Consider the following 27,512-nt stretch of genomic DNA (forward strand, 5'->3'; position numbering starts at 1 on the left):
CCAGTCTTTACTTTTGAATCGGTCATCAGATCTTAATCCTGCATAAATGCTTTGATTATGCCTTTCACATGGGTTACTATTAGGGTTTCTTGGGGGAATAAGTTTAGTTTCAATACCTAATTCATCCATAACTTTTCTAAAGACTTCCCCGGTGAAATTTGTCCCCCTGTCACTCCTTAGTGACCTAAATAAGCTGTAGGTGGGTACCACCTGTTCGAGAATCACTTTTACCGTGCTTTCCACGGTAGCGTCTTTGATAGAATGAGCGATTATGTACCTAGAGAATAAGTCCACTAGGATAAATATGTAGCGGACATGTTGTCCTTGAAAATAGTTAGGGGTTAAGGGACTGATAAGGTCTACCGATACTTGGCCAAAAATCTCGTGACTAATGGCTGAATGGGTAATGGGTTGTTTGTGTTTAGGTACCTGTCCTATTTTTCTTAGACAGGTAATACAGTTCTTGATGCGTGATTCTACAAATTTATTGATTCCTATAAGGAAAAATCTTTCATTTATTTTGCGTATTGTTTCATTCACCCCCTTGTGGCCTACAATATTATTATGTGCCAATTCGAAAACTTTATTGTATAATCCAATGGGTACGACGGGTCTTTCAATGAACGTTCCATTACTGAGAGGTTGTCTAAATATCAGAAGTCCCTCCATAACATATAAATGTTCCATTAATTTAAAAAGGACCTCTTTCCGGCCGGTTAGTTCTGCTCTCTCAAAATTTGACAACTGCTTTTTTCGAATATCCACCTGCAAATGTCAGATAATATTTGATCTTTTTGTGTTTCAGATTGCCAGACAGTGTGCACACCGACTTCAGATGCCGCATGTAAATCAAAGATCTGGTCTTGATAGGGACAATCCTGTTCATACGGATCCAAGGTAAATGAGCTAGTACATTTTTCGCAATCGGTTTCCTTATGTTCTTTGCATAAAAATTGCCCTCTAGATAAATTGTCAGCATTGCAGTGGTCCTTCCCCTTCCTATGAATTACTGTAAAGTCGAAACTTTGGATAAAGAATATCCAACGCAAAGTTACCCCATTTATTGTTCCTTTTTGCCATTTTTTGTAATGAACTAAGGAAATCGAATCTGTTCGGACAATGAAATTTCTAACCTTAAGTAATGGAGAAAGGTTTTAAGAACAAATACTAAGCATGCTAACTCGCCTTTATAACTTGGATAATTTTTCTCTGCCCCGTTACATTTTTTGGAACAAATCCCAATAATTCTTTCTTCACCCCCTTGTTTTTGGCTGAGAATTCCAGCAAAATAACTCGTTGAAAAATCAACATCCACGATAAAGGGGTTTGGATTATCCCACTGGGGATAACCTTTACTTATAGAATTCGAGAACATATTTATAAAATTTTCCCAATCTTTTGATAAAGAATTGGTCCATTCGATAATTTTGTCGTTTCTGTGTTCGTCAAGAGTACAAGAATTTTTCGCATAGGATGGGAAATAAGCCCTATAATAATTGGAGAAGCCCAGGAAACGCTGGAGTTCCTTGCCTGTCCTGGGCCTGCTCCAATTTTTAATTTGTTCTAAGTATGCAGGGTTCATGTTAAGTCCTTGGGAACTGACTATGTGACCTAAATATGTACATTCGGATGTAAAAAATTTACATTTGGCTAGATTTAACTTAAGCTTTGCTATTTTTAGGACTCCGAAGAGTTTTCTGAGATGGTTCAAATGTTCATCAACATTCTTCGAAAATATAATAAGATCATCAAGGTAAGAAATAATGAATTCGTACAAGCCAGGGATAAGGGTAAGGACTCTGTCCATCAGGTGGCAGAACACTGATGGTGCGTTACACAGTCCGAACGGCAGTTTCTTGAATAGATACTGCCGATTCAGGGCTGTGAACGCAGTTAAGTGTTTACTTTCCTCAGAAATGGCTAGCGCATGGAAAGCGCTAGTCAAATCAAGAGTACTAAATACATTGCCTGTGCCTAGTTTTTCTAGATTACTAGAAATTAAGGGAAGGGGCCAATTAATTTTTCGCGTCACACTATTAAGCGCACGAAAATCTATTACAAACCTAAGTTTACCTTCCCCCCCAGCCGTTGGTTTTTTCTTTACGGCAAAGATAGGGGAGGACCACTCGCTGTAGCCCTCCTCAATGACGCCCCCCCTTAACCAATTTTCTATTTGCTCCTTTAATTTGGTTTCATACAACGGGTTTAACTGAATGTTTCTAGCCTTAGTAGGTTTGGCCCCAGGGATTAAGTCTATTTTATACTACAAGAGGTCGCAATTACCGATATCGGCATCGTCGATTGAAAATATATCAAAATGATCAAGGCATAATTTTACTACCTTTTCTTTCATCCCTGGGTTGTTTTTAATTAAGTCACTATTTTCTAAGTCTAATTTTTCTTTAATGAATTTAATTCTTTTAAGAAGCGTAGTTCCGGATAATTCATTTATTTGATTAATATCTTTATTACAGGAATTCTGGGGATCTGGTTCGAATTCGAAACAATATCCAACTTTGACATTCTGCAGCAAGGTAATATTTTTCCCTGCTAGATTAACAAAACTTACCCAACATAACCCTTTTTCATTTACATTGTAAATACCCTCCATGAGCATCAAGCCGTTATGGCTTGTCATTTTAGAATTATTTGGAGATTTATACCGCTTCCCGTTTTTTCGGCGGGTAGGTATTGTTATTACCGCTGTATTCCCCCCAGGCAAAAATGTTGTTTTCTTTGCTAATTTTATGCATGTTTTATTTTGCTTTAATGTCCCAGTACCCCCCTTGTTACTCCAATTTATTCCCGGGATAAGGGAATTTTGTTCTGTTTGAACATTATTTGTGGGGATTAAGGGTATGTTTTTACTTTCTTCAACTATGTTAATTGTTGAATTTTCTATTGGAATTTGCTCTCCAGTGGGGAGCTCAAATGAAAACTTATCTAATAGTAAATTAATTCGGTTAACTTTGAGGAATTTGTAGCCTAAATTTATAATTTTAGACGTTGTTTCAGGGATGTAAAATGTTTCCTCAAATAATTTATCTGATCCATTAAAACTGAACTTTAAATGTACGTGTCCTACGATATTTACAGGTTTTAAATCTACTGACAGGGCGCTAAGATTGGCAGGGGTAAATGTGATTTTATTATCATCTAAGATTTCTTTAGAAATAAGGGACCTAAAGTTATTTCCTGTATCCACGAGAGCGTGTTGCAGGAATTCCCCCCCCATTGGGTTAAAAACTTTTAATTTTGCACAGATGGGCATTATGAAATTTAATTATATTTTTAGACGGAACCTAAGATGCATATCCTCCAAGATCCCAATCCCAGCGATTAAACAATGATAATCCTCACACAGGGACTTCCTATGCTCCAGGTATAATTGTGTGTCGAATCTTTTTAAATCATGCAATGTTTTAACAATATGATTAATTGTTAAAATTATTTTATATAGCTTTCTGGGTTTCATTAAGTTTTATCAGCGCTACTATTTAGCTCAAGAAATTTCTTAAGAAGTATAAGAATGTTGAAAGTTCTAGAGAAACTATTAAACTTTGATACTGGTTCTCCTTTATATACTACAATGTGGGATAATTAGTATAGAAACCTATCGGAATAAAATTGAACTAAGTTTGAATGATTGAAATGCTACAAAGTAGCTTTAAAAATAAATGTTCAACTTGTTACTAACAAGAGATTAAAAACTGACTGAGTTACTTTTTGATTTCTATCTGTATTTATACAGATTATAATTTAATTAGGTTAGTATTTGAATCACAATTTTAAATGATATAAGATTAGCGCTGTGTTACAGCTCAAAATAATTAAGATACGTCGAACACACTTGAGAGGATTTACCCTGACTGATTTATTTTCTGATATTGTTAGTATTTATACTAGATTTGATAAGTTTTTCTACCTATGGGGTAGAATATATATATATATATTTGCTATTTTAAATATAATTAGTGCTGAAGTCAGCCTCAAAAATAAGAAGTGGTTTGTGGTAACTGCTTTGTTCGTGACTGGCCTTGATTAACAATATACGTTCGATTTTATATAGTGGCCTTTTATTCCGCTGGTAATCCTGGCGGAAGTTAATTAAACTAAAGTATTTTTATTCTGCTAGTAATCCTAGCGGAAAATAATTTAACCAAAATGTTTAAGGTTTATTAATTAAGTGTTAAGTAATTAAGCTTTTAATGTTTAAATGCTGCTTGATTGCAGCTCAAAAAATCAGAGAAGAAGAGCTTGCTGAAGGTCTTTCCATAAACTGATTTAAATCTGAATATTCATTCGTATTTATACAGATTTGCAGTAGACCCCCCCCCCCCCCTCCTATGTATTGGCTATTATTTACTTATATGGACCGTGAGAGCATTCGAGGCGACATCTTTCGGATACATAATAAATTAAATATAGTTCTATTATTGTCACTGTGCAAAATACAATAATATTAACCCATATGAATCCGTTATTATACATTATTGCTGAAATACTTCAGCCACAAAGAATCAGGGATCAAAAGCGAATTGTTACAACTCTCAGATCAGATTGATACTGAGATTTTATCTCAAAAATCATTGCTTATATACAGACGATTCGCTTAAGTTCCCCTAGCGATTAAAAATTAAACTAAAATGTTTTAGATCCTTATAAATATACATACAAACATATGATATTTACATATTAAATAGTACCATGCGATATTGAAACTAAAGAAAATTTACTAATTAGTTAATAAGTATTCACTTGTTGGCTTCTTTACTAAGACTATTAATTTTCCAAAATGGATGGAAAGTTTTAAGTGCATGTGAAATGCTCCCCAGGTTACATCCCTCTTTCCCCCAGTTTCCTGTCTCGGCTAAGGTGGGACAGAGAAAGAAGGGGAAGGAATTTATTTTATGCATTGCTTAGTCATATTTAATAATAATAATTTGTTTTATTTTCCCGCGCCAAAACATTGCCTGGTAAGGGATATTTAATATTAAGGAATTTGCAAGCTAAGCTTGACATGGGATATTTTGTTTATCTTTTTGTATCAAAATATGAAACTCATTCAGCTAATTTTATATTTTTAGGATAGGGACAATTAATATCGCAAGGTTTATACCCATTCTTTTTACATATAATGGACATGATTTTTAACAAGCGCTTGCACCTGTTTATCTATTTCAGATTCATCGCTGGCCTCCTGGTCCATCTGGTTGATGGTTTTACGCGCATACTGTTCAGGTATTTTATTGTTATTACCCGAAGCTTTTCTAGGTGGGGTAAATTTATTTCGTGTTTTCCCAAAGCAGGAATCGGGATGTGGGGGCTCCCCAGCCTTCTTTTTGTTACAATTCTGTACTACGTGACCAGGGATATTACAATGCCAGCATTTAATATTTTTACTTCTACCATTAAAGGCTCCTATGACGCCCTCGATTTGATCCCAAGCAATAGGGTCATCCTCATGATCTACCCAAGAAGGAACCTCATCAGGTTCATCGGTTAAGTTTTCCTTATACACTGCCGTGTTAGTGGGGGTATTATCTTCAATAATGCTGATTATGGGTTGTTTTTTCGTTTCCGCAGAATTTTTGGGTAGGAACATTTCCATGGCTTGGGAATAGCAAGCCGAAAGATTTTCCTTGCTAATGTGACCAGACCCGTCCCAGTTAACGTATCTCTGTCCGAGGGTAATAAGTTTATTTAAGTAAGCGTTGTAGTCGTCCAAAAATTGCATACTTTCGACATAATTTGCCATATCCATGGCAAGGTTTGAGTACAATAGATTTTTGCTAACGTTAAGATAGAATTCTTTCCACTTCTTTTTGGGTATTATGCCAGGGTTCATGAGTTTGAATACCTTAAGTTTATTTTCAAAGAAGGTGTCAAGGGGTTGATTAGTCTCCTGTTTTAGGTTATAGAAGTACAGCGAGGCTACTTCCGGATCCGAGAAAGGAGTGACCAGCCTTCTGATCATCAGGTAATAACTTAAGGCAGATAAAGCCTGATTTCTTTCAGGTGTAATTAAATCCCCTAGTCGTTCCCCTCTAGAGTCATAGATTGGCTGGTATAAAATATCCTTGAAAAGGATTGGGTCACAGATTCTGTATGTTTTTGCAACCCTCCACAAATTAGCGAAGAAATTATCAAAGTCGGCTCTGCCGTCCCACTTAGGGGCATCCCTCGCAAAATCAGAATCCCACTTTTGTCCCTTAATAAAGCATTCTTTAATAAAATCGTCGGCGGCGGCACTGGTTGCTGCCGTCCTGGGTGTGCTTCTTGTAGAGGGTCTTGGTGCTACATTGGGTGCAGACCTACGGAGAGGCTCTAACGACTTAATCCTATCAGGGATAAAGGGAAACTTTTCTAGTAAAGTTTTTTCATATTCTGTTAGGGAAGTTTCCCTTACATTCATCCAATTGTCATTATCTGCTGGGCCTACAAAGCCTACAATTGAATAAGCCATACAACCTGGGGCTGCAATTCTATCCTTGGCGACCCATTCGGTCACGCTTATCTTTTGTTGGACCGATAATCGGTCATAAAAAGTGGCATTTATTGAGTCATCACCTATGGCGTTAAAATGGGTCATGTTGAGACTTTCATTTAACGTTTTTTCCGCAAACAATGGGCCTAAATTTCCGTCCGCTGGGAGTTTTGATACTCTACGTTTTAGATCTATGATGTTGGTATCGGCTAATAATCTGCGATGTGCTTCCGTTTCCTTAAACCCTGCCCATTTCGTTTCCATTTCAAGCTTCATAATATCGGATTCTTGTTTTATCATATCTCTATAATGTGCCGAATATTCGTTTAGAGACACGTTTAGCGCTTCCCGTATAAGTTCTTTAATTTTTTCAGGGGAAAGTGGGTCTGGCTGAGGCTGAGTGTTATTAGTGGCGTTCGGAGGAGGTGGAGTTTTGGTTTTCTCGCCATCCCCCTTTTTGCCTTCCGAATTACCGGTCATAGTGATGGAGCTGTAGTGTTCGTTAACACTGTTTGTCTACCACGAACTTTTTTAAGAACTTGGGAGTATCCCTTTCTTCCTGTTTAGGGAGAAAATATGAAAATATGTGAAATTAATACTAATGTGAAAAAAAAGGCGGGTTCCTTTTTATCTTTATTTGGCAGTTTGCCACGAAATAATTATTAGCAATATTCTGTAACAAATTGTTACTGTAAACTGTTTCCGTGAATAAACTTAGTTTATCTATTCGGAAAATATTTATTTCACTTTGCAATCGAAGCTACTTAACAGTCTGGTTTTGTCTGTACGTTAATAATTACCTTTACCTTCCCCCCTCAAAAATGAGTGGTAGACAGGACTGCGCCAAAATGACGTATGAGGGGATGTACGGACAGACCGGAATATGAGTATAGAGTAGCTTCGACGCAATAATATATCAGTAATTTAACACAGGTATTTCATAAAAAAATACAAGATTTATTATACATTTAACTGGCAGAATAGGCAAATCAATAGGATGTTTATTTATTAAATACAGATTAATATTATATTAATGAAAAGCTTTGGCGTCTCGTTTCTGTATAGGACAGAAACCACGTGCACAAAGGATAAGGAGTTAAGACTGTCGACAACCTAGTCATATAGGTTTACAGTCTACCGAGTGCAAGCAAGTGGTGAGATGTTCACACAAAGGCCTACATAAATCAACTAACTCCTGGATACAACAGGATGGGACATGGTGGCGGTTATCAGTGTAGGTCTGGCCCGGTTGGAGAAGTAGAGGAATGTGGACAGGGATAGAAATGTATAAACTTGAATGAAGAAGGCACCATGCCACAGTTTTATAATGCAGTAGACGTTTTTGTATTTTTTTTGCAGTTAATTTGTTTAATTAAAGAGTTTTTATGAACTACTGTGGTAATGAATAAACCTAAAAGTTTATTTAAGAGTTGAAAAAAAAACATTTTTTTTATAGTTTTTAAACACTATTTTTATATACATTTATCTGATATATATATCAAAATCAAAAAGAACTTTTTTTAGAATGATAGATTTTATGCTCATTATTGTGTTGACTTTTAAAAAAAATATCTTATTTGTTTCTATGCCTTTTTTAACATAAAATGTGAGAAACAGTTTTTTTCATATATAAGGCAAAAAGAGGAACACTGAAGATTTTTTTGTCTTAAGAATGTTCTAAACTAATTGATAAACAAGAAGATAAATAGTCATTAAGAAAATTACCTCGAGTCCCATCAATCCAGACAAAACCAACCTCTCTTGCAGTATTCCGATAACCAATCCATATATCATCAAGTAAGTATTCATGCATAATTGCTGAAATCACAAGAGAAATAAAATTTCAGGGAAAGCAATCATTGGTAGAGGGAAACTAAGCCAATACCCTGTTGGTTGAGAATCTAAGAAAGACCATTACAACCAATAGTTTTTCACTATGTTTATCAAAAACTTCAATTTACATCTTATCTTTGGCTAAAAATACATAAAACCTTTAAATGTACAAAACAAACTAACATTAAATACATTGGAAGTTCTAGCTTTTAACTTTAAAAATGGAGAGTATAATAAAATTTATCAAATTTAAACTTAGCACTGTCTTGGCAAAATCTTATAGATTGTTAAGATTTTATTACGATTATACCATAATAATTTGTTAATTAAAACTGCTCTCTTACATCTAATAAAATTTTGTTTGCTTCTAGAATCAATAATAACTAAATCAGCAGATTCAGAAAGATTTCTACAGTTTTCTCTTGCTCCACTCCAGCTGGTCTCATGGCTCCTTACCATCCAATTGGTCACATCAAATTCAACTACTTTGTAACATGTTCCTTAAAATATAAAAAAAATTTAAATTTACAAATTATATATTATATAAAACTATAAAACTAGTTGCTGTGTCCCTAACATATAGGGGCTATGTTCAAAAAGGTAAGAAAATAACAATCCCAAGGCTTAAAACCAAAAATTTAATAACCTAAAACGCGAAGCTCCTCTAAAAAAGACAACTCAAATAGTTGCATAGATTTTAAAACCTTAGGCTTTAATAAAAAAAAAACTTTACTAGCATTCTAGAAATTATTTTTGATCATTTTTTTAAAAGTATTGTATATAACAAAAACAATTGCTTTTTAGGTTTGATTGATAATGGAGCATTAAATCTATACCTGTGATTAATTATTATGTTTTATTCTTAATATTATCATGCTGGATCATTTTTTATTCCTTTTACCTGTATTTTCATTATAAGTCCAGTTAAGATTACTACAGATTTCGAATTTCTAGAAATGTATAACTATTAAAACAATTTCTTATTGCCTCGTTAAAGTTTACAATGTTAAAATTTTCAAATATATCATGAATATAATTAATATTATCTTTTAATAATATACTTGATTAGGTGGCTTAGAGACATTTTTCAGATTGTCAATTTCATCTAAAATCTAAGAAAATATTAATGATAGATTACAAATTCTAAAGTAAAATGATAAATATCATTATTATGTTTAATTTACGTTCTAAATTTGCAGCAATATCTGTAACTCTTGCATCAAATAACTAAAATCTGTATTTTTATACACTTTTTTATACACAAAAATATTTACTGTAAAATGTTACTGTTATACCTTATGTTTGTCCCCGAGATTCTTTTCAATTGCTTTAAGTGTTTCTTCTGTTGACTAAAGAAAAAAGTAAATATTTATAATATTTGTTTAATTTATAGATTTTAGGTTACCTTTGCATGATTTAAGTTAGTGAGTGTAATCTGTCCCTTTTCCTCTTCTAATTTCTAAATTAAAAAAAAATTTCAGTTACAATTGTTTTTATATAGATTTAATATATATTGTTTTAATTACCTTTATTTTGTCAAGAAGGTCAGTTTGAATTGTATGTTGTTGTTCTATTGCTACCTAATAATATTTTCATTATTAAATGTATCAACAAAATAAGAGATTTTACTTCATATCATAATGTTGTTATCATCTGATAAAAATTTATTATTGGTAGAAAAATTTATATATTTTCAATTTTAATTGGCATTTTTCAAAATTTTACTCAAGCAACCCTTGAAAAGAATATTTGAACCTATAAATAAATGTTTAACAATTAACTGTTCCTTAAAAAATGATAAAATTTTTACCTTTAGGTCAGTTAAATTTGACTCAATTATATTTATTTTCTCATTAGTAAGTTTCTAGGGTAAATTTTGAATATAAGTCTTTTTCAATTATATATCAATTATCATAAATATGAATGCAAAGGCAAATGTATTACCTGCCCTCATCTTAATTAAATCACAAAGAGGGTTACAAAATCCTAACTAATTTTTTTATTTAAACTGGTATGGTTATAAATTTTATTATCAAATTAATTAAACAACATAAGGTTTTATAGATAAAAATGGGTATCAAATATTACCTGAAAAATACTGAAATTTGTGAATAAAAGTTCTTGATTTTTCTCATTCAAGTCCTAAATAGAGTTTATAAAAAAATATTCTGCTTAAAATTATTTTAAAAGTATTTGTATTTAACCTTTTGATTTTCTCATCAGTAAGGTTCTAGGGTAAGTTTTGAATATAAAGAAAAAATCTACATATATAACCTATGGTGTAATATTTTACCTTCACATCAAAAATGTTCATTTTCATATCTGTCAAAAACTGATACTTTTACACCTTGTGGAGTTTGAGGATACCCCTTTTACATTATTTTTTTCAGAAATAAGTTGTATTATTTGAAAGTTTAACTATGGGACAGACAAATAGCATCACAGTGCAAATGAAGGTGCTTTGACTTTTGTGTCAGAACCGAAATTGGGACATAGTGCATTTCATTACCCTAGGTTAGGTAACTTCAATTCACTTTTCAATAAAATCTAAAATGCAGCGGTTTTTCAGAAAATTAAATTTGAAAATTTCAAGTTCAATTTTCACCCACTAGGAGTTACCGCATAATCATGACAAGAAAAGCAAAGATTATCCATTTAAAATTTTGAACAACTTTGCTTTTATAAAGTTCTTCATAAAACCACTCCTGAAGTGAGTTAATTAATGGCCATTTTTATCAATTGCTTTGCTAAGGTCACGGAAATTCAGCCTTAAATAAATCATATATAGAGAGGTTTTATGACTGACTTTATAAAAGGAAAGTTGTTCAAAATTTTAAATAAATAATCTTTGCTTTTCTTGTCATGATTATGCGGTAACTCCTAGTGGGTGAAAATTGAATTTGAAATTTTTAAATCTAATTTTCTCAAAAACCGCTGCATTTTAGATTTTATTGAAAAGTGAAATGAAGTTACCTAACCTAGGGTAATGAAATGCACTATGTCCCAATTTAGGTTCTGACACTAAAGTCAAAGCACCTTCAAAGGCACTGTGAGCATGCCAAGGATGATTCAAAGCATTCTCATTCTTTAAAAAGCAATGCAGACAGTCCTTTGAATAGGAATAAAAAAAACAGGCACATGAATAAGGGCCCTTTTTTATTTGGATAAATAATATGAATAATTGTTGTTATATTATGATTTGAGTTTTGTTAGATTTTTAAGAAAGATATTGTTCAGTTTCCTTCTATATCAGATTGTATACCGATGGTAAGTGTCATCATAGAACCTGTAATAGAATAAGACATACAACAAATCCTTATATAATAGTAACAGGATGTCTGTTAGTCTGTGTATACTGAAGGACAGGGAAGAACTGGTATGGTTTTACTTTATTTAAGGAGGGTATCTCAACCCACTTAAGAGAAAAAGCACCATAGAAAATAATCCAACCTCAAGACTTTTTCTTTTTAAAACTGTAAAGTGGCAGGTCGCTTCCACCCTTTATGTTTTAGCATAGATACTAATAGAACACAGCCAATTAAAATTAAATTTACCTTCTGAAAGTAGACTAGAAAGCACAAGGATAAACAACATTTTATAAATCTGAAAGGCCAAATAGAAATATTTAGATAATTCTAACTTAGTTCTGAGTTGATGTGAATGTGTGCATATTCCTCTATCAAAGTCAGACTGAACAAGTAAATATCAGACTAAGCTTATCTTAGAGATCCATAGAAATTAATTATGTTTGCATACAGAAACTGGACCCAAAATTTGAGGGATCACACAATAAGCAATTCTCTTACTTTAAACCTTGCTGCCTAAAATGAATAATATGAATCAGAAAGATATGGGACATATTTTAAATAAAAAAAAATTTAACCATTTTAATCAGGTATGAGTAAAAAATATAAATTACATTTAAATATTTTTAAAGACCCTATTTTCTTTTAGTAAGTCTTATATTTTAAATTATAACTTGGAAACTTGGACTTAAAAGTGAACTTTTAGGGGAGTGGGGACAAAACACCTAATTTAAAAATGCCTAACTAAAAATGCCTAACTAAAAACACCTAAGTTTAAAAATACCTAATGTTAAAAACACCTACGTTAAAAACACCTAATTTATAAATGCCTAATTTATAAATGCCTAATTTAAAAACGCCTAACTGAAAATGCCTAACTAAAAATACCTAATTTTAAAAATGTCTAATTTTAAAAACGCCTAATTTAAAAATACCTAATTCTAAACTATCTAAACGCCTAATTTAACAATGCCTAATTCTAAAATATCTTTTTTTTCACTAAAATACTTAAAATTTTTATAACATTAATCCAATTGGCTGATTGTTCTTGCTGAAGGATCTCGCTAGTCAATGAACCAATATGGTTCATCTTTACAATGAAGCTTCCCATAGGTCATGGGAAGGTTTATAACGCTTTTTGGGAGGTTACCAACACCTTCCAATGAGAATTCTCCCTTTGCAAAAATCCACCCCTCCCCCCGTTTTTTTATATTTCTTCAATCTTTCTTTATAAAACTAGAACTAAAATGGGGGATCATCAACTATCACCCCCTAAGAAAGCGACGCTACGGCTACTTAGGTTAGGGAAGAAACCAATAAAAATTAAAATTCATTTTCTTTGTCCTTCAACCTTTGATTTCAAGATAGATAGCTTTTATTTGTTAATTTGGGCATGTTAGAATTGTCCTGTCGATTTCAAACTTTGCATGATGATTCCTGTAGTAGTTAGGTACAATTTAGAAAGCGCACGTCCATTTTAAACATGTTGATTTTTCTACTTTTTTAACAACAAATTTTATATGACCTAATTATCCATTTGATCTGATTTTTGGTAAATTGATTCCTGGGACAACAAAGAACAATATTATAAGCGAAGCAACTCTATAATCAAGTCCTAAAAATGTAAGTATGTTCATAAACATTATCCTTTATCCATCAGTTGTTCAACAAATTTACTTACAATTTTGCTTCAACTCTTATACTTCTATATTCTGATTATTCAGTTCAGACACTATACAAGTGTTAATGTCCATTTGTCATACCGTTCCAGTGCTTCACTTTTATGGATGTTGTCAAACTTGTTTTATAATCACTTTTTATTCCTTTTAGTCAGCGTAAAAATTGAAAGAGATGTAGTTATATCTGATAGTATATTTAGTAAATATTTAAATCATAAAATAAAATGTAATTATTGTCAAATTTTTTGTCTATGACAATAAATGATATAAAAAACTCTCTTTTTATATTTTTATATGTAAAGAAACTTTTACATTATTAGCAGCCTAATGATTAATTAATGATAAAAAAGGGGCACTTATTACCTAACCTACCCCCCCCCCCCCCCAAACAACTTGAATTGAATTCTCCTCTGCACTGCAATCACCCCTTGAGGACTCTAGGGGGCGTAGCCGCCAGTTTAATATATTCAACAACAGTTTTAAGATATGCTTAAAATTAGGTTTTTTTAAATTAGGTATTTTAAAATTAGGTATTTTTAAACTTAGGTATTTATAGTTAGGTGTTTATAAAATTAGGCATTTTTAAAATTAGGTGTTTTGTCACATTAGGCATTTTTAGAATTAGGTATTATTAAATTAGACATTTTTAAATTAGGTATTTATAAATTAGGTGTTTTGTCACATTAGACATTTATAAAATTAGGCATTTTTAAATTAGGTATTTTTAAATTAGGTGTTTTGTCCCCACTCCCTTTTAGGTTGTTCTGATTCTAATTACAAATAGTTGATTTTAATTTACTTTCTATAAGATCTGTTTACTCAGGCATTTCTTAAAGTGACACTATCCAATTCATAATTTAAGGTTACCTGGCTAACACAATAGTGCAGGGTTATACATGTTTTGCAAAGACCACAAATTTTAACCAATTTTTTTCAGAAACTTCAAGAAATTTTTAAAGGTATGTTACTGAAACTAGAATTTTTACTGTTTTTCTACATAAACACAACCCATATCTGAGGTCCTCTATATAATATAAACACCATTACTTTCAAATTTGTTTTTCTTTCAAAAGTTCAATGTACTACAGAGAAAAAGGCCTTTGATACTAGTAAAAAATCACAAGGTGACTTTTTCCAAAAAATATATATAAAAAAAAACTATTGATTACATTTTTACCACCAGGAGAACACAAGAAGTCATTCTAAGAAATGGAAATAATCTTATTGGGTGCTTTTCATTAAATAGAAAGTTTTGCCTAATTCAACCAACTTACCCCTGCAAGAAATTAATATTGAATATCTTATTTTATTTATTGGATTAGGGAGTTTTATATGATTTTCAACAAATGCCTTAAAAACCTAATTTGATAAGGTAGTTGTTTTATATATTGAAATGAATAAAAACCAATTTACAAGGTTATTGGTTTGACAGAATAAAAAATGTGATTGCAGCTAGCTGCCATATGGCTAGCATCATATTGGCTGTTAGCACAGCATTTTAAAAACTAGGAGAATTAGAAAATCAAGACAAATCTAATACATTAAAACATAAAAAAGTGCAAAAATTGGTTATCATAAATTTCTATAAAATAGTGATGGTTGAAGTTCTTTAGCATTGTTTTTTAAAACTTATTTTCTGGCTAAAGAATTGTATTGTCTATTTTTTTTTAAATTTCAACTCCTGGCAAACCAACATTAATTCAAAATGTTTAAACTCAAAAATTTGTTTTAGAATGCACAACTTCTTTGATTTTTTGAACAGTGATTTGTTATCTTATTTAAAACCATTCTTTTCCAACAAAGGTTTTTTAATTATTTTCAAACTCAAGTACCTGAGAGAAGTGCAAGATACTAGGCCTGAAAAAGTCTAGCCTTGTGTCTTGAACTTTACACAAAATCATATTTTTCTGTTTATATAAAAGATATTAAAAAATTCTCTAAATAAATCATTTTACCTTTACAATAATAAATTAATTCAATAATAATTCTTTTTTTATATATATCACAAAATACGGAATTTGAAATAATTTTAAGGACACACTTACAGTTTTAGGGCTTGATTATAGAAATGTTTCGCTTATGAAATTGTACTTTATTTTAATAGAAATCAGTGTTCCAAAAATCAAATTATTATGATAATTACATCACATAAAAAATTGTTGTCAAAAAAGTTAAATAAAATATTTTTCAAATGGATGCACGGACATTATGGTAACGCCAATAGTGAATATAAATTTTATGCTTAACCTTATTCCAGGGGGCGGCGGGGGGGCATTTTAAAATAAAGTATCACATCATGTTACTGTTTTAGTTTTAAAAAAATTTAGAGGGGGTATATTTCTCTGGGGATGTTTAACCAGGGCAGTAGATATATTTCCTGAAGAGTACAGCTCATTCGTCTCTGTAGCCACTGAGATCATAAACTTCAGATAAATGGAAAAAAAGATCTTTTTAATTTACATTTTAGATTTTAAACGATAAATGATAAACAACAAAGTTTTTTAAATTTATTTTATTACAAAAAAAATCATTTTAGATAGTATTCTTCATAAATATCTTTTCTTATAAATAAATCATCTTCAATGTTTCTATCCCTACCATTTGATGCATCTTTGAATGTTTTGGTTGCCTAAAAAGTAAATTGTTTCTCGCATCGTATTATAAACAGCTTTCTGCGGATATAATAATTAATAATTATAAGATTAAAACCAGTTTTTTAGGCCCCGAGGTGCCGAAGGCGCGGGCTAAGAAACTGGTTTTAATCTTATGATTGTAGATTTTTATATTCGTAGAAAGTTGGATATAATACGATGCTAGACATAGTTTTTTCGTATGGATGATAACCGGTTCTTATCCACCGGATTCGAATGAATACGAGAATAGTTATTTCTCGTATCGTATTATAAACGGCTTTCCGCGGATATAGAATGTACAATTATAAGATTAAAACTAGTTTTAATCTTATGATTGTACATTTCTATATTCGTAGAAAACTGGATATAATACGATGCTAGACATAGTTTTTTCGTATTCATGAGAACCGGTTCCTATCCACGGATTCAAATGAATACGAGAAAATATATTATAATTTAGTGTATGGTAAAACTAAAAAAAGCCACATTCCACCTTTATAAGAGTGGGTGTAGTTTTTTTTCCTAAGCCTAACCACATGTAGGGTCCATAATCCTGCGGGGTTACCTATTACCCAATATAACCTAACCTAATCTGACGCACAATAAACATATAAATCTATTTTAAAAATAAGTTTGGGGGTGGGGGTATTCACGCACAAGGTGCATTACCGAAAATCTGGGAAACTTTTTACCTGATGAAAATTTGGAATATGAATATATCCATGGGTAGAAAGATAATCAACTAACTCTTCTTTGGTCCCAGAACCTCTCTGTCCTGGTAATGGATATATTATTACTTTGATGTTGTACCTGCTGTTCATGTACTCTGATAGGGTGATGATCGCAGCTGGATAAAATAACGATACCCCATTCCAAGCCCACCTACTGGATGAACGAACTGCAACTTGCTGATTGTCGGACGTTTAGACAACGTATATTGTAGAGTAGCTACGATTCTAAAAAGATATTAATTATTACCTATAAAATGTGTTTCTATACTCATTACTTGAATGTCAACCTAAAATAAAATATTAGTTATTTATTGCATCGTATTATAGCCAGCTTTCCGCGTATATCAAAATGAAAAAATATAAGATAAAAAAGGTTATGTTAGTCCAAGGGGCCGAAGACAAAACCCTGTAGCGCACGCCATTGCAATCAGCACATATGTCTGAAGAAATCACGATTAAAATAAGTCTTTTTCGTGCATTTATGTGCGCTGCGAGAAGTCTGTGCATTATTGAGTAATTGCTTTTCTCGTATTCATTTGAATCCGGTGGATAGGAACCGGTTCTCATGAATACGAAAAAACTATGTCTAGCATCGTATTATATCCAGTTTTCTACGAATATAGAAATGTACAATCAAAAGATTAAAACTAGTTTTTTTAGCCGGTGCCTTCGGCACCACGGGGCTAAAAAAACTAGTTTTAATCTTATAATTGTACATTCTATATCCGCGGAAAGCCGTTATAATACGATACGAGAAATAACTATTCTCGTATTCATTCGAATCCGGTGGATAGGAACCGGTTCTCATGAATACGAAAAAACTATGTCTAGCATCGTATTATATCCAGTTTTCTACGAATATAGAAATGTACAATCATAAGATTAAAACCAGTTTTTTTAGCCGGTGCCTCCGGCATTGTACATTCTATATCCGCAGAAAGCCGTTTATAATATGATACGAGAAATAACTATTCTAGATTATTTGTAGGCCTTCTTTTGTAGGTTAAAAGTTTGCGCGGACATTTAATTTAAATTCAGCCATTTGGTCGCTTGCAGCTGTTAAAGTTATTCATATGTTTTTTTTAGATATTTTATATCAGGTCAGCTGAATTTGAGTTTCCGATTGTGTACATAGTTTCCTCTTCCTATCTCAATATTTACTACTAGCTAAAAAAGCTTCAAACTTAAAAAAAAGTTTGAATTTATAATGTATAAATCGTTTATACATTATATCGCTTTTTCCTTTGACCGGAGAAGCCAAAAATAGGTCTTGCAATATTTTGGTTATCTGCTGTACAACTTTGGAAATTAGAGGAGAAATAGGCAATTAATTTTCAGTTGATCTGATATCAGGGACATTCATCCGAGAACTGCACTTGATCCCATAAATAAATTTGAAATATATAACCTTATCCCAAGGAATTGTCTGTAAAACTTGAAATTCTCCTCCCTCGATATCCAAACTAATCAAAATTATTAATTTAATAAGAAAGCGGAGCTGCTTTAAAATTCATTTTGTCTGCCTGTCTGTCTGTCCGTCCGTAACGCTATGGAGGAAATGTATTTTACTTGGCTCCTATTCAAGATGGACGAAATGTAATTTACTTGTCTCCTATTCAAGGTGGACGGATGAATTTTTGTGTGTAAAGAATTTCTATTTCAATGAGCATCTTGTATCTGATTTACTTGGTCTCACGGTCTGTTCGTCATGCAACAAATATATTAGAACATATTGAAATGCATATTGTATATATGTTTTTTTTAATTTTTCCAATAATGAATATCAGGAAATAAGTAAAAACACTGATAGTCTGTACCAATCAATCAAGAGTTATACTCAAAGTTTTTTTATCTAATAAATCAAATAAGAAAACTTTGGTTACCAGTATAAATTATAGTCCAATATCCTTTACCTTTCATAAGACAGATGTTTACCTGAAATGATGCACAGTTGGATTACCCAGGGCCAGAAGTAGACTGTACACTGGAAAGCATTGGTGAGGTACTCCATAAGTATTTAACCCTTCATTTCCTACACTAAACATAAAGTAGACTGTACACTGGAAAGCATTGGTGGGGTACTCCATAAGTATTTAACCCTTCATTTCCTACACTAAACATAAAGTAGACTGTACACTGGAAAGCATTGGTGAGGTACTCCATAAGTATTTAACCCTTCATTTCCTACACTAAACATAAAGTATGCTGTACACTGGAAAGCATTGGTGATGTACTCCATAAGTATTTAACCCTTCATTTCCTACACTAAACATAAAGTAGGCTGTACACTGGAAAGCATTGGTGAGGTACTCCATAAGTATTTAACCCTTCATTTCCTACACTAAACATAGAGTAGACTGTACACTGGAAAGCATTGGTGAGGTACTCCATAAGTATTTAACCCTTCATTTCCTACACTAAACATAAAGTATGCTGTACACTGGAAAGCATTGGTGATGTACTCCATAAGTATTTAACCCTTCATTTCCTACACTAAACATAAAGTAGACTGAACACTGGAAAGCATTGGTGAGGTACTTCATAAGTATTTAACCCTTCATTTCCTACACTAAACATAAAGTAGACTGAACACTGGAAAGCATTGGTGGGGTACTCCATAAGTATTTAACCCTTCATTTCCTACACTAAACATAAAGTAGACTGTACACTGGAAAACATTGGTGAGGTACTCCATAAGTATTTAACCCTTCATTTCCTACACTAAACATAAAGTAGACTGTACACTGGAAAACATTGGTGAGGTACTCCATACAAATTTCCTACACTAAATACAAATGTACAAATTGTTTTTCTTTAGGGAAATTAAATAAAAAAATTATAATGTGCAAAAAAACGGATCCTCACCGACCAGTCAACCATATTGGATAAATGATTTTATTGCATCATACCATAAAAAAAACTTGCAAACATCTTTTTGTAAATTGGCATTATCTTGGTAGCAATAAAAGAAACTTTTTTGAATACTTACTCATAAGGAATAATTGATGGAAAGTTCTTGGTTGAAAAGCAAGTTTTAACACTAAAAAAAAATAAATTCATATTATAAGTTCAAGCTTTAATAATGAAAAGGAATGCTGGCCAATTAAATAATGTACGTACATCCCCAATGATTCTACACAAAATTACCCTTCTGTGGATACCAATTAGTGCTTGGAACGTTTGGACACTCAAAGTAATTAACCAACCAATCAAAATTCAATATAAGTCCCATAAGTTGTTAAGCCAAAGAATAAGAAAATTTTAATATAAACTTTAAGGACAAGTGTAATAAATAGCTCAATGTCCACTGCCTCCCTGATACTCAATACATTTTGTTCAATTTTTTAATTTCTAAAGTTATTGACCTGTAGGCATTTCTTTTCTTTGATTTACCCACGTCATAGAAATAAAAGAATGGCTCCACAAGCAAACCCTAATAATAAGAATATCACATTTTAAGAAGAAAAAGTTAAAGAAAATGGAATCAAGGTGGCAGAAATATGGTCCACCAAAGGACCCATTCTTTTAGTTGCTATTGCATAATTGTGTCTGTCCGTAAGGCAGCCAAGCAATAAGTCCGTCAGTAAGTTAGTCGGTCTATTAGGATAACTAAGGGGAGCCAAATCTCTCCTTTTCAGTCCAAACACTAGGGATATTAGGTTAAGTAACGCTCAACAGACAACTCTTTAATTGCATATCCTTTGTCTGAAAGTCCCAACTATGCATGGTTGTGAGTTGCCCCTACTTTGGCTATTAATATCCACACCTGGCATAACCAATTTTAAAGTCTTTAGTTTTGACGTTGTGTTAAGCCAAGATTTGAGCTTACCACCACCTCCCCGACAATGTGTGGATGCGCTACATTTTGAGCCTTGGTTGCGGGTTTTAATAATCATCTGATCTTACCGTCCATCCATGTACCAGCTCAAAGTACAAAGAGTTGCTGCCTATCTCAAAATCTTTGGCCCCGGCTTCCAGAAAAAATCCATCTAAATAAGACAAAGATCATGACAATGCAGGATATATTTAGCTTGCTAACATGGACCTCATTTATTTGGCAGGTAGTTCATCCAGTAGGAGGGGATGAAAGGGGGTAAAGGAGGTGGATGGGGGGTATCGTTATTCTAGCCAGCTGCAAGTTTTACTTTATTAGAGTACATGAAAATATGGGGCAACAACCATGTATATATGTATATACCGATTATCTTGATACATTTTTAAATTTCAAATTTGAAATTTTCTCCCTTAAATAAACCAATAATCCAAAAATACGTACTGGGTAATGACCTAGGGCCGCCTGCAGTGGCTAGACATAGAGAAATAAATACTTCAACCCTCCCTCCTCCACCTTATTTTTTTTTTTTTAAAAAAAGGTTAAAGAGGTTTTTAGTGCTCGACAGGTATTTTTAGGAGAATAACCAAAAAGATTAAAGATATCTTAAGATTAAAGATATGGTGTTAATAAAGAAACCCTCCATCCCATAAAAATAATTCAAAAAAATTGCATTAGAATAATAGCTAAATCGAAAAATAACAGGGAACATACTAAACCCTTATTTAAACAATATCAAATTCTTCCTTATAGTGAACTAATGAAATTCAACATATGCAAATTTATGCATAAATTTAAAAATAACTTAACACCTCGTATATTTGATGATTGCTGGCAATTTAATTATGATATACATGGATACCCCACACGTAATAATAACAATTTTGCTACAAGAACAAATTCAAATTCATTTATTATGAACACTCCACTTTTCCGCTTCCCTCGTATCTTTAATGAATTACCAGCAAACATAAAAAACATTCAAAATGAAAAAATATTCCATAAAAAACTATTTAATCATTTGTTAAACAATATTGAATAAATTACCCTCTTTTCTTAATTTATTTTAACTAATGAATATTTTCTGTAATTCAGGTGTAATTCGGAATACTGCAGACAATCCATGTAGAACATAACTTGCGAGCAATATAATCCCCAAGTTGTAAGTCAAATATATCCATACATTTATTTTTAACCCTACTCCACAGACCCCTTTAATCCCCCCCCCCCCCCTATATATGTTTTATGTAAACTTGCAAAATATCTCTCTTTCTTTAAGGAGATTTTTGTTTATTTTACATAAAAAGACTTATTTTTATTTTACATTTCTAGTTTTATCTTTATTTTATCATTGTAGTCTTAATAAAGACCAAACACACTCCATAAATAACCCACTTCCATTTTCTGTTCATTCACTCTCACTTTCTGCGTACTCTACACAGCGTATATATGTACGCAATAAATTGCGTATCTAAACCTACGCAATTATTATTTTTCCGTACGCTAATATATAAATATACTTGACTTTTTTTTTAATTTTTATTTTATTTTATCTTAACTTCAGTATATTAACTTTTTTCTCAACTAAGCTCTACACAGTTCAAAATTAATGATATCCTCACATCTGTTGGGACTGCCTCAAAGATATCTAAAAAAATTTCTCTCCTTGTCCCCTATGGGACAAGTTAACTATCGTATTTTTAGTCACCTGAACATTGAGGTTGGGAGAGCAGGGTAAATAGCACACTGACGTACCTGAACCACCTGAAACAACCTGACGCACCCTGACGCAACCGGAGGCATTTTGACGGCTTACACACCCCCCGACTGATAGCGAAACGAAGTTGAAGTACACACACACACCCCGCCGCCGAACAGCGGCCATACCCATGGACAGCCAAGCCCCCATTGGAACCCCAGAAGGGTCCTGCACGCCCGCAGGACCTCTAAGAGCCGACCAGTTTTTGGCTAAGGAGGAACCAGAAAGAATGGGTCAAGTGTAACTGTCCAGCAGCTGCAGCCTACATTGATTTATTATTATAATTTTTAATAAACATATTTGTTGCTAACTCGCTGTACTGGCACCAGCAGCGAGTTAGCGCCCCTAGCTTAAAATTTTGTAATTAATAAGGTTATTATCAAGGCCATTAATGTAATGTATGTTGGTGCAAATGGTCATGTAGGCCTGCAAGCTGCCGTGCAAGAGGCGCGCAGTTGCACAGGATTAAATATCATATCATATCAAAAAAAAAGAATATTAATTTTGCAGGGCTCGGCAGCCGCGTGATATGGTCATATTAAAAGTTTTAAATGCAGCCGAGTGTCTAAACTTATTACCAAACAGACAATCCATCTTTTCGGAATTTTATCCACAAAAGTAGGTTTAAATTTAAGGCTTATGCGCGTATTATGAGCAGCTGGCGAGCCCTGTAATTTGGTGTTTATATAAATACCTTTAATTCTTCCTTTAAATATTTTCTCATCTACCTCCCTGGATATCAGTGAGAAAAGAGAATTATTCCTGAAAATCAAAGTTAAAATTCAATAGAATTTTCGTCTGATACAAAAGTAGCGAAATAAAATTTATATTTTTTTCATCTTTAAATCAAGCATTTAATGTTAAGAAACAAATTGAACTGTTTTTTTTTATTTTGTGTATTTTCATATTAAATAATCAATATTTTTCTCAGTCACAAAAATTTAAAAATATAATACACTCTTTTGCTTTTCACATCATTATATGTATAAAGGTAACAGGATTTCTCTTTGTGCGTCTGTCCGAATCAAAGGATCTAGCTAATAACTGGACCAATAAGGTTCTCCTTACAATATAGCTTCTCATGGTCCTAGAAAGGTTGATAACTATATAAAGAGAAATCACCCCTAGAAAAAAATTACCACACCTAAAAAGAATTTTATTATTTTTGAAGCCAGATAATCTGAGGTCAAATTACCCCCCTTCCTCAAGTGCCTCCACTGGCTTTTTAGACTATCAAAATATCTACTTACCTTAAATATTGTTTAACGGGGATAGTTAGGTTATATTGATCCTCACTTGCTGGTTTTTCTATGTAGGATTTTCTAACAAAAATAACAATATAATTGTATAGTCTTGGATTAGGGTTCTGCAAAATATTTTGAGGCCCATTTTTAGAACCGCTATGAACTCTAGCTTTTGGTAATATAAAAACGGAAGTAACGGTATTCATAACAATTTTCTACTATTTACACTAGCCGCGCAATTTTGAAAATGTCCGCATTTTTTGCACCCCCTTTTGTTTACCTTAAAGTATTAATAAGTTGAGGAGAATCATCCTTAAGGCAGGACAGAAGGCTGCAGGTTTGAATATTGGCCACAACTTCATCTTAACAATTTTATTTTAATTTTATTCTGGTAGCTGTGTTTAGTGCCCATGAAAATGGGGATAGATGTCACAGCTTTTAGCCTACCTATTCTATTGACGTCATAGTAGAGGGAAAGAGAAAGGGAAGGGAAAAAAAACACCCTAGAAAAGAGATGGGGTATAGGGTATATCCTGACGTCAATAGAATAGGTTGGCCAAAAGCAGGGACATCTATCCCCATTTTGCTAGGGCACTGTAGAAAGATAATTTATTCTATAAATAAAATGCCATGATAAACCATTTAAGTTGTTTGAAATAGATGTAAAAGAATAGAGGGGGCATGAGCTATATGTAACTCTACCCACAGGGTGGGGACCCTGTGCCTTCTTTCAATTGGGTCTTTGAATATCAGCCAATAGCGCCAATGCTACCAAAATTTGTTGGCACACGAAAAAGGTTAGTTGCCAGGTAGTTGCCTGGGTTATAAACATCTACACTTATACATTTATTGTTTAAATATTTAATTGATGGATGGATAGCCATATTTTGAACAGGTTAGGTGTATAACAGAATTTTTGAAATATTGGATTATTGACTCCTGGTCTGATTAAGTACAATATTGTGAGCGGAGCATCTCAATATTCAAGTATTGAAATGTTATAACGTTTATATAAAGAGGTTGAGCTTTGCTATTATGGATGTTGTCAAAAAAATTACCTTTTTCCATATTTTTAACATGATCATAGAGTGTAAATGCTACTTGATTCTCTAAAAATATTTTCAAAATTATTATAAAAGATTTCAAGTAAAATTACACAATCATATTGACAGTCATCATTCTGGTACCAAAATGCTCTCTCATTTATGACACAAAAACTTTGGGCACTTTTTAAAAATCTTTATTAATTGTTTCAAACTAGCAATGTCCATACTTTTCAACCAATACTTATAATCTAAAGTGGGAATAATTTTGTTTTGTTAATTTGGAATATACATAATACATATGTCGTTCATTTCTTTTTCCCTGTATATGCAGGGGTAGATTTTCTAACAATAAATTCAACAAAATATCACGAAACCTTTTTAAGTTTTCTACAAAAGTTTCATTTAACTGAAGATTGGTTGGTAAGAAGGGGAGAGAAGGGGAAAGGGGTTGTGGGGAAATTTTCCATTAGAATTGTTTGTTAGAATATCATTCCCTTGTCCCGGTATATGATAGCTATTAATTTTAGGGATATAGTGCAGTTCACGTTAAAATGTTCCTGGTAACTATTATCTCCAAAAAGCAAGGAACTTTAAAGGCTGCTAACTGCCATTTGGTGGATCGTATATATTATATTCGCACAAAATTTTAGCAGATAAAAGAAATCATACAAATAATCTGGAATAGTCACTACTCAATGATCTCTCTCGCAGTGCTCATAAATGCGCGAAAAATACTTATTTTTCCCTTTTTTCTTCAGTGAAGCTATAACTGTGCATTATAAAATCTTGGCTTTTCCAGATTATTTTTAGGCCTTCTTATGCCACTTAAAACAGTGTGCAGGCATGACATGTACGTTCAGCCGTTTGGCAGCTGGAAACCTTTAAAGTTCATCGATTTTTTAGATAATCGTTGCCAGGAACATTTAACTGCACTAGATCCAAATTTGTACATATATCTTTCTTAAATGTACAAAAAAAGTTCTCAAAATCAGCCATGTTTTTATGAGTTTTCTTTCCCACTTCTCCTCTCATCTCTCTCATTATTATGATGTCACCTGGCTGATTATTGATTCACTTTATCCAGTTACATATCTTTCTAAAAAAAATATTCTAAACCTGTATAGTCTAAAGCTTTTATGGGGAAAGCTTCTATTTCGTTTTTCCAGATTCTTAAACAAATACAATTTCATATAATCATAATAATTTTTACCAGTATGGCTTCCAAACCGATTAATATCCGCTGGATTAGAATTAGTTCTAAGCCATACACAATTTTCAAATTTGGAGAGAAAAAAGAGGATAACGCCAAATAAAATTGCATACTGGATGCTTATTGATATAGTAAAGCTTCACAACAGCCATATATCTTGAATAACAGATGTGAAAATCACATTACCCCCAAAGCATTACAGACTAGCTGACGGCCGGACAGACAAAGTGAATTATAGAGCACCTTGGCTACTAAAAATATCTTACCTAGGGGTTCCAATTTTTCTGTTTAAAGCATCCAAGCATTATTCACAATTATTAAAAAAAAATTCAAAAAGATCGGGTATAGTCCCTTTCGTGGCAACGCCTCTTAAGGGGCGTTTCGTCGTATTTTCACAGTAGCTTTTCCCCTATTTCTAGCCTTTGCGGGGGAGCTCTAACCCTGTGGGGCAATCACCTAACCTAACTTAACCTAATCTAACCTTAAAAAAACCTATCAAAAGCTAATATGAAAATACGACGAGTCGCCCCTTAAAAGGCGTTGCCCCGAAAGGTAATATTTCCAAAAGATCTTTGCAGTATGGCTTCGAAACCGATTGATATCCGCAGGATTAGAATAGGTTCTGAGCCATACTGAAAAATCATGTATAGCCTCTCTTATTACAATTAATTTTCCAAGTCATAATATTTATACCAAAAAAAATTGGTACCTTATTGATTTTTGATTGGTTGGTTTAAAAATAAGGTCTAAACTTTTCAATCAATAGTTTTATTTTTACAAAAAGGGTGTACATCAATAATTGACGTTTTGTCTTATCCCTTGAGATTCCTGCTGAATAATGCTTGTTCCTTACGGCAGATGAACATTCCTTAAATAAAAAAAGAATAATAAAAATTTTGAAAAAGTTTTTTATAATAATTTCTTTGGTGTATCTCTAAACCTTAGGGCATGCCTTCAAATGTCCTTTGCCCTTTGATTGCACGACCTTTGCCTAGATGTTCTAACTGTGCATGGTAATGAGAAAATCCTATTTTGGACTAATGCATTCCCCCATACTTTAATTTTTTTATACCTATGCCTTGAAGTCCAAACTGTGCATTGTAATGAATTGGTCCTATTTTGAACCAAGGCATTTCCTCTAATCTAACTAGTTATGTACCAATGTTTGAAAGTTCTAACTGTGCATTGTAAAGAATTGGTCCTATTTTGGACCAAGGCATTTCTTCTACTTTAACTATTCTATACCTATGCCTGGAAGTCCAAACTGTGCTTTGTATTGATTTTGTGCTATTTTGGACCAGGGCATTCCCCCTTCTCCTACTATTTATGTAGCGTACATGATACAGCAGCAGTAGTAGGAACCATTATCAACATTTATAATAATGATGCAGTGATCGGCTGGGATTCAAACCTATGACCTCTCCTTTAGAATTTACCTCATTATAAAATACTTGTGAAGTGACAGGAGACAGCAAGACAATTGTTAATCCTATGTAATTCATTTTTCATATCTGTAACAAAAACAATAAAATACATAAGTAGCGAAGCACAAAAAATCATTGATGAAAATATAGACAAAGTTGTCTAGATTTCATAACTCAAGAATAAATTAACGTGAAAAAGCCGTATAACATCTATTTTTATTTTTATGTTTAATATGTATTAGCCCTTCGTTAATACGTCAAAAAATTTTGAAGCGCTAAGAATTGATCTCGTATATAAATAAACAAGGGCATTTGTCTGCTATATTATC

The 27,512-nt window shown here is 32.6% G+C and overlaps 2 protein-coding genes across 2 annotated transcripts in view; both read right to left on the minus strand.

Moving 5' to 3' along the window:
- The window catches only part of LOC145307997 (C-type lectin mannose-binding isoform-like), a 31,383-nt gene extending 20,655 nt beyond the window's left edge, over positions 1–10,728 (minus strand). Inside the window, exons 1-10 of the mRNA XM_080150244.1 lie at positions 10,614–10,728; positions 10,409–10,462; positions 10,131–10,184; positions 9,847–9,900; positions 9,726–9,779; positions 9,616–9,669; positions 9,382–9,432; positions 9,222–9,270; positions 8,665–8,820; positions 8,213–8,305 (exon numbers count right to left, since the gene is read on the minus strand). Coding sequence (XP_080006370.1) covers positions 8,213–8,305; positions 8,665–8,820; positions 9,222–9,270; positions 9,382–9,432; positions 9,616–9,669; positions 9,726–9,779; positions 9,847–9,900; positions 10,131–10,184; positions 10,409–10,462; positions 10,614–10,640 — 646 coding nt within the window. The 5' untranslated portion in view covers positions 10,641–10,728. The remainder of the gene's footprint in view (positions 1–8,212; positions 8,306–8,664; positions 8,821–9,221; positions 9,271–9,381; positions 9,433–9,615; positions 9,670–9,725; positions 9,780–9,846; positions 9,901–10,130; positions 10,185–10,408; positions 10,463–10,613) is intronic.
- A 5,073-nt stretch (positions 10,729–15,801) lies between these two features.
- Positions 15,802–27,272, minus strand: LOC145332057 (uncharacterized). Its single transcript, XM_080176977.1, has 16 exons — positions 27,196–27,272; positions 26,608–26,627; positions 26,026–26,043; positions 25,666–25,718; positions 24,562–24,612; positions 23,784–23,865; positions 23,510–23,581; positions 22,954–23,021; positions 20,575–20,657; positions 20,034–20,101; positions 19,658–19,708; positions 18,604–18,705; positions 18,077–18,131; positions 16,916–16,955; positions 16,630–16,712; positions 15,802–15,933 (listed from the first exon to the last, which is right to left on the minus strand). Exons 1-16 carry the CDS (start codon positions 27,259–27,261, stop codon positions 15,832–15,834), a joined length of 1,014 nt encoding a protein of 337 aa, XP_080033103.1. The 5' UTR covers positions 27,262–27,272; the 3' UTR covers positions 15,802–15,831.
- Between the last annotated feature and the right edge of the window lie 240 nt (positions 27,273–27,512).

Source organism: Acartia tonsa, chromosome 1 (assembly GCF_053477335.1).
Source record: "Acartia tonsa isolate MP-2025a chromosome 1, ASM5347733v1, whole genome shotgun sequence".
Classification (NCBI taxonomy): Eukaryota; Metazoa; Arthropoda; class Copepoda; order Calanoida; family Acartiidae; genus Acartia; species Acartia tonsa.